We start from the raw sequence: 8,640 nt of genomic DNA on the forward strand, positions 1-8,640 counted from the left end.
CTCCCCCTGCCTCTGGATGATACCTGTGAGTAAGCTACCTGAGATCTAACTCTAGATATATAGCTTGCAGTAACTCAGATGTGTGATCAAAGACTACCCAGCCATGCCAGTTTGCTCTATGGGATTTCTCTGCTATTGCTCTATCCTATACCCTATTCCAACCCTACCCCTTGTAACCAATAAAGTTCTCCTTTGTACCTAGCATGGGAGACTTATTGGGAGTGGGTTTAGATTATGCCTTGGGGTCCCCTTGGTTCGGATGACTAAGGGAGACCACTACTGGTGCTTCCAATTGAGGGAAGCATCCCAAGTTCTTGAAGTGAATCAAGTACCCTTGAGGGCTACTAGGCCTGTGTTTCCCAGGGTGCAAAGAGCCAGAATCAAGCCCATCCCTGGGTGGTAGCAGTGTTACCCCCAGGCTAGTGGGTGTGCTCCAGGAAGGGGGTCGGCCAGATGCGAGGCGCCCCCAGGGAGGTACTTGGAGCCTGGAAGGTGGTCAGGCGCAGTGAGGTGGGTGGCTCAATGCAGGAGTGCCCCCTACTGGCCCGCCACAGTAGGGGAAAAAGAGAAACAGAGCACTAACCACCAATTAAGACTGTTCTACTTGAGTAAAACTGGCTATGATGCCTAGAATCAATACACCAGGCTGAGGGTAGCTAGCAGCATCCTCCGGCTTTTTCTCCTTCATTGCCACGTATGTCCCAAAGTATCCTGTAAGATTCCTTGATCCTTTCAAAATATGTTTAGTCCTAAGGCTGAAAAATCAGCACAGAACTTAAAAACAAGCTAAGTTAGAGCTAACTAAAGAAAGTTAGTTTTAAGGACAATGGAAGCCAAAATGGCTATTTAGGTTGGTGCGTGCACTATATTATACCTGTACTTCACAGACTACACTGGCTTGAAATGTATTTCCTGTTGTAAATGCAAAGTACTGATTTTGATGTACAGTATAAAGCCCATGTGGTTTGGAGTCTTGCTCATCTTGCCTACCTTCTTCCTTGGTTTGAAATACAAGCTGACAGTTCACAAACATGCTCATCTAGACACCCAGATAGATCTTCTCAGGGAAGGTCAAGGACTAGAACCTGCTTTTCCCCTTAGTCCAAACTGAGACAGTGCTCTTCTGTTCACGTCTGACTTTGCTTTTCCCTAGTGCAATCAGCTTCACCCAGACTGACAAAGCACAGAAACTGTGCTAAATTTGTACTTCTAACTTACATGATTAAAAAGAAAATAATATAATAATATGGAAAAGTGCTGGCTCAGGGGCGATCTGATGGCCGCCTATAAGTTTATAAAGGGTGTCCACCAGGATATGAGGGAACATTTGTTCACCAGAGCCCCCCAAAGGACAACAAGGTCTAACAGTTATAAACTCCTGCAAGACCACTTCAGCTGGACATAAGGAAGAATTTCTTTACTGTCCGAGCCCTCAAGGTCTGGAATAGACTGCCACTGGAGGTGGTTCAAGCACCTTCTTTGAATGCCTTCATAGATTTCATAGATATTAGGGCTGGAAGGGACCTCGGAAGATCAGAGTCCAGCCCTAATGTCTATGAAATGTCAAGAGAAAATTGGATGTTTATCTTGCTGGGATCCTATGACCCCAGCTGACTTCCTGTCCCTGAGGCAGGGGGCTGGACTCGATGATCTTCCGAGGTTCCTTCCAGCCCTAATGTCTATGAAATCTATGAAATCTGACATATTTGATTTTTGAAAGTTGGCTATTTCTCTTTCCACAGGAAGCCTAGAATCACACACCAAATAAGTTGGGTACACACATGCTAATGGAGTTTAGATAAGTAAAAAGAATAACAGTTCAAAAATGAATGTCTAAAATTACAAGATATGAATCCTATTGAAATGGTTCTATATCAGGAGGAAGAAATTCTGGACAACAAAGACCTTGCACACAAAGATAAGCTGCGCTTCTGTTACAAAACGTGGAATTGGATTACTGCTTGGTGCTTACTGTGGCTGTTAAATTCATTACCCAAAAGTCGATTACACAAAGCTATTTCCAATTAATTTTGTCATATTTAAACCATCAAAACATTATATCAGAATAGCAGAAACAAAGTGCAACTCTCTCCAATCAGATTCTTACTCATATAGGTTGAGTTAATTTTACATTTTATAATTTGCACAAAAGGTACCTTCTCCATATTACTCACTAAACAAATATTCATCTCATATCCATCTGTTATATTCATCTCTTATTATGAAGAATTGGTTACTTTTACAAAGAAGTTTGTATCCATATAATGAAACGTCATAAAATAACTGTAACCAGAAACCTATTGTGGCATATTATCCTTGAGTATCTATTATATAAGTGTGTGCATTTACATTCAGTTTTGTCAGTCTGAGCAACTGGAAATAGCTCTCCCACTTATTAGCAATGGCTTTACTATACAGTTTTTCAGAATCCAAATCTGACCCATTTTTAAAAACGATAAATATTTATACATGCAATTAAAAAAAAAAAAGGAGAGCTCTCTGGGCTGCATGCTCTAGGGACACCTGGCAGCCCAGTGACCACCCTGCAGGCTCTCTGCATCGCATTTTAAACTTCTGTCCAGGTCAGTTTTTCTTACAGGAAAACAAACCCAGGACTTGTCCTGGATGATCTGACTTTGTGTAGGTACGCAGCTCAAATTTACTAACGTTTCTTCTTATCTTCCTCTTCTCCACAGACCCTAAGGTCTTTTCCTCTTATTCAGGCATTACAAGTCCCTAGGGACTTCCTTTTTCCATAGCGTTTCCATTCAAGTCAGGGGCCTCCTTCCACTTTTATTTTGGCCTTGGAGCCCTCATATCTCCTTTCCTTCTCCCTCCAATCCTTGCAGGTCCTTTTACCCAATCCCAAGCTCTGAGCAAGCTTCCTCCTCTTCTCTCACAGCCATGAGGGCCCTGCCTCCTACTCTTTTACCCTTTGAAAGCCTGAGGACTCCCCCTCTCTCCCCAGCCATTCTACCCTTCTCCAAATCTAAAGAGTTCTTCCCCCACTTTCCCAACCTTAAATCCTTATTCTTGCTGCCATGGTGAGCAGCCTTCTTTCTTGTCTACCTGGACTGATAGAAGATGCTTCTCATGGCTACAACCTCTCCTTCCTTCTGTCATGTGCTAATTAAGGGGGGAGGGGGTGCCAGGAAAGCAGGGCACAAGCCCTGGGTGCCAACTTAGGAAGCAGCCAATAAGGCTGCTGCCACCACTGTCTGACCAGGCACTACCCAGGGTTCAAACCTGCCCAGCTATGCCTCTGCTCAAGAGTATCAACAGTGAGATGACTCCTAAATGTGTGACAGAGAGAAATGAAAATCAGTTGTTACTTCACAACAGAGGACCTTTTGCAAACTCACTGAATTGGGCAGAGAAGAAGACAAAGAAGTAAAGCTTCTTCCCATTCTATGCATCTGCAGGCTACGGTCCATATGTGGCCTCCCAGCACAGCTACTGCTGCCTGACAGCAGACAGCAGTGGCATTAGCTATGGAAAGAAAGAAAGAGAAAGAGCTTGGTGGTCACACTCCTGTCTTTCTGCCTTGCCAATGCTAACTGCTCCTCCACAGACCTTGCACACCTACGAGCAGTGCCTCACAATGAGCACATTAGAATCAAAACAATGTTTCTGAGAGTCCCCTTCCAGTCTTGAGCAGAACCTGTGTGTGACTCTTGCCTTAAGCTACTCCTGGGGATGGCTACTTAGCACCTGGCGATCCCAATAAGGACTGAAGATCCAGCAATTTTGAAAAAAGGAAAAGGCAAATTAAGCTAAGACCCAAGGTGGAGTGAATGGTACTAAGCTTAGCACTGCTGAGGAATACCTAGCAGCAGCCTGGGACTGGGGATCTTTTGGATTTATGGCTTTTCAAACTTCTTTGAGGCAGGTTTTTCAGAAAATAAAAATAAAATGTCGAAGAACATTCCCCTGCTTGAGACTACTTCAGAAACACTGAAGGGACCCAGGAGTACTGTTCAGCTGTTTCTATTTTTATTTATGTGTTGTAGGTTGGAAACAATGGAATAAATGTGAGACCATGAAGTAGAAGTACAAAAAGCTGGTATTCAATACTGATCCATAGATCCTATGGGACTATATAATTGGTTTCCACAGATTGCTAAATTGACTTATTCAGGAAGTTGTGCAGTCTAGGAACTGTGGGGAATTTTGGATGCACTTGTAATAAAAAGTCAGCAAGGCACCAGATGTAACATGCTAGAAAACTCCCAGAATATTCTGAAACAGTTTTTTGGAATAATTTTCTAATCATGCCAAATATAGAACCATATTTATGAGTAGATCATTACAGACTACTTTTATTATTACAAAAAATATTTCTCCCAATTAAAATATAAAAACCACTGAGAAGCTTCTCAGTTCTTCATACATTAAATATGTGTTAATTCCAGGTGATTTAAGAGATATTTCTTGGAAAGGCTGCTTGGCATTGTGGTCTGTTTGCATAATTACGTAATAATTATATTATCCATGCTACAGTTCCCCCTCTCAAAAATCTCAAAGGACTATCAACATTAAAGAAGTTCAAAGAGGGTATCATCAAGTTCCAGAATAGATAAAATTTCCAAAGACCACAAACACAGTCGAAAGAAAAAAAACTTGAAGAAAAACTTGGGAGTACTATGAATAAAACTGTGCACAGATGGAAATATTTTGTAATTTATACTATTCAAGTATTGTTCAGGAGCCTGCTTATCCCATCAGTGTTGATCACTGCAAAGCACAGTGTTGTTTGCCCACTGAAGTGATCCAGGTGACACAGCCTGAATGAGGGTTCTGGAAAAATAACCCCCATATCCCCCCCAAAATACAAAACCAACCAAACAAAGCAAAAAACACACCAACAAAAACTGAATGTGCAAAGTATGCCAAGGGAATATCCCACAGAAGTGCAAATAGCATAAACCCAACCAGGAGCCCAATTCATTCCTGATATAACAGCATGATTCCAGTAAGATTTTCCAGGTGTTTGGGAAAGGTTCATTCAGGTGACGTCTTAAACTAGAAGTGCTGTTTTATATTGCACAGAAATTAGCTGGGTGGGGGAGAGAGGTGAACTGCTTACATTTCCTCAGAATAAATAGTTTAGAGTTGAATGCTTATCCTGCCCTTCCCTTCATAAATAGTTCTACATCCTTTTTTCTGCAACATCTCCCCATTCTCCTTCCACTCTGTGTGTACTTTAATTAAGAGCTAAAGTTTTGGGGAAAATGTTAACTGCCCATATTTATCTGAAGAGTACAAACATCAAGAGTAGAAAAGAACTGTGCTAGTATAAAACAAAAGGAAAATGTAATCCACAAATTAGGATTAATTTCTTAGTACAGCTTTAGACCTGAATCCAAAAGAAAAACAACACAATGGAAATCCCATATATTGGTTCATTTTAAACTGTAAAATAATTGGATAGTGAAGCCAGACATAATATTTTATTATATACGGAACAAGTAAGAGTAATCCTACACTGGCAGGGAGATGGACAAGATGACCTGGTAGCTCTTTTTCCGCTCAAATTTCTATGACTAAATTCCCCAGTCCATTCTATACTGCAGATATCTTTTCAGCAGTGTCAATTTCTATTGCCATCAAGGGAGCTTTACACACGGAAGAAGTAGAAAATATGTAATAAGGATCTTGAGGTATGGATGAGAGAAAAGAATTTCGACTTAGAAATTCAAAGCATTAAATAGTTACTATTTTTTCACTAATACAGTCCTTTTGTTTTTTCACTTAGTTCACTCTACCTTGTGGAAAGTCCTTAAACACATTTGATTTTAATAAACTTTGCATAAAACACTTTTATATAAATATTAAGACTAAAAGATGAGTGCTCTATGCGCAAGGTAGTTTGCATGTTACCTAACTGTATCACACTAAGGACAAAGCAGATATCTTCCTAAGAGTGGTGCTCATGGTTTAGGCACCACAGGCCAGATGAACTATGTGGGTCCAAGCCACGGGCCAGACTGGGCCCCTGCATTGCCCCTGTTCAGCCTCCACATGCCTGAGCCAGCATCCATGCCTGATCTAGCATGGAGGGCCATAGAACATGAACATCTGTGGGGAGTCAGAGAACAGATCTGAGCCAGGGGTTAAGCACCTTTGTTCTATGATTAGTGCTTTTACCATTTTGAACAACAAGGTTCACAGTCATTGAGATGCTCCAGTTGAATGCTTTATTTCCTATATGATTCCATGCAGGGTAGAGTTTGTTTCAGCTAAGGAAACAAACAAAAATAGGGAGAAGCATTATTATTAGGGACATATATATATTAAAAAAAAAAAAAAAAAAAAAAAAAAAAAAAAAAAAAAAAAAAAAAAACACACATGCAACTTGTAGTCGGAAGCTGGATCACATTCAAATCTAATTAATTCAGAAGTGTTCTTACAATTGGGGTGGGTGAAATAATTTTGATTTTTGGTGGCAGTGCTGGAGGTTAAAATCATCAGGGCAAACAATTCTGAGGCCTCTGTGAAACAAAGCATTTTGAGTTGGCAATGTTTAGACAAGCCCTGTTCTGAATATGCTTGCAGCCCTTCTTTTCTGGATATAAAGAAAACTGCTTGTACCAAAACCTAAGAAGATGTTTAACACTTCCCAACAAGCTTACCAATACTTAGTGCAAAGAAGGGAAAAATAGTAAGGCTTACCCTTTGTTCTGTTGTCTGCTTCTATTTTTGTTGGCTCCTGAGTTGCTGCAGCCGGAGGTAATTTCTTCCCAACAGTCTGAAATAAATAAATTACTACTCTTTAACACCTGTATTTTCCCATTTAAAAATTTAGTGAGTTTATGGAAATCATGAAGAATACAAAAACAAAATAGAAAAAAGTATGTTAAAGGTACATAGTATCTGTGGATTAAAAAGAACATTTGAGATGTAGTAGTAGGATTGGACTGGTGTTAAAACTATGATGGTCCAGGGAAGGATTTTTATTTCATATCTTTTATTGGACCAAATTAATAGTTGGGAGAGATGTTAGATAAGGTTTTGGGCACAAAGGGCCATTCCCCATAGCTGAGAAAGAAGTAGGCACTGCTTGAGCTATAAAAGAGTGCAAAAGCAGTACTACCCCTCCTACTCACCCCTTTGGCAATTCCTGTGAGTTAGTGGTCATTGTTTCCAAAGTTTAAAGAACTCTTTCTCTTCCATGTTATTGTATGAAAGACTCAAAAAACTGTCACTAGTGCTATCTAGTGGGAAAAAGCCAAAATGCAGAAAAAACAGGGGAATCCCCCCCCCCCTCTAATTTTCTTCAGCAATAGTAACATTAGATGTAACAAGTCACAACAGTATGCAAGACATTTCAGACAGATGTGTGGATTTCTAAAAGTATCCTTTAAAACTATTTCTCCTTTCTTGGTTATATTTGAAGTAGAAATATTATCTAGTCCACAAAGTTGTATTGCAATAAATCCTCATTAGTATCAGACAGGAAAGATTAAATTAGCGGCTCTCAACTTTTTTAGAATTAAGGCACTCTTCAGTATGCTTGAGGTACCCCTTAACAGACTCAAAAGTAATTCTCAGTAGGCTCAAGGCACACAACAACAATTCCAGCTCTTAGCTTTCACCTCTTTTTGACTCCAGAAAAATAATAGAGCGATTCTTCTGTTGCAAAGAACTCAGAACAACGACAACACGTCAGAATGTTTTTGACACTATGGATTCTTATTTAAAATCCCTGGGTTCATCTTTTGAATCATGTTTGCACACCCAACAGTGCTAACATTGTGTGTGGGACCCTTGAAAAGTTCTCAAGACATACTATGGCGCTATGGCCCAAATCCTTGGCCCAAGTGCACATGTTGCCTCTATTAACCAGAAACAAGGAAATGTTATTTACGAATGCCCACTTTTTTATTTTGCAAATATATTATTTGTCATAGGAATGGTCCAACCAGAGAAAGTTGCATCTGCAATGACCAGTTATCTACCTGTTTTGCCAAAGTGCCTAACAAGTCCCAGATATGAGCCAGCATTTCGTTATGACAGAATAAAGAGTTCTCCCACCCCAAAGACCTTAACATCCAAATATAAGCTAAGAGATAACAGATGGGATAGAGACAGGGGAATACAAGGAAAATACAGCAGACTGTTATCCAGCAGCCTAAACATTTTAGACTTTTTGTAGGATCACAGAAAATAAGTGAATTTCAAGGAAGGATTTGAAGAAGGATAATGAAGAGCTTTATGGATATTTAGAGTGCTCTTCAAGCATGAAGGGCAGTATGAGAGAAAACATAAAGATGCTTATTTGAAAATTTAACGAGCAGGCAATGCAGGCTAGCATCTGTAACTGATAAGAGGTGAAAGCTGACATTTTGATAACAAAGGGTAGTAGGGTGGAAATAAACCATGAAGGTCTTAAAAGTGCAGAAGCTTATACTGGATGAGAGAAAGAAGGGTGAGCCAGTGGTAGCATGAAGAGGGAGGGGTGTAATTTTGAAAGTGGCCAGCTAGAAAAGTGAGTTTTCCAGCAGCATTCAGCAAGGATAGGAGCAGGGCAAGACCACACGGGTTAGAATAAGGAGAAAAGACATCACAGTAATTGAGAGATGAAACCATGATAACCTGGACGGAAGTTTTAGCTTTGTGAATGGACAAGAAAGGCCAAAT

At 40.2% G+C, this 8,640-nt stretch overlaps 1 protein-coding gene across 6 annotated transcripts in view; it reads right to left on the reverse strand.

Moving 5' to 3' along the window:
* The window catches only part of SH3KBP1 (SH3 domain containing kinase binding protein 1), a 470,950-nt gene that overhangs the window by 139,112 nt on the left and 323,198 nt on the right, over positions 1-8,640 (reverse strand). For all 6 annotated transcript variants that reach the window (XM_019524798.1, XM_019524796.1, XM_019524797.1 and 3 more), the window contains one exon: positions 6,673-6,748. In XM_019524798.1, the coding sequence (XP_019380343.1) occupies positions 6,673-6,748 (76 nt within the window). The remainder of the gene's footprint in view (positions 1-6,672; positions 6,749-8,640) is intronic.

Source organism: Gavialis gangeticus, unplaced genomic scaffold, assembly GCF_001723915.1.
Source record: "Gavialis gangeticus isolate Ggan-Ray unplaced genomic scaffold, GavGan_comp1, whole genome shotgun sequence".
Classification (NCBI taxonomy): Eukaryota; Metazoa; Chordata; order Crocodylia; family Gavialidae; genus Gavialis; species Gavialis gangeticus.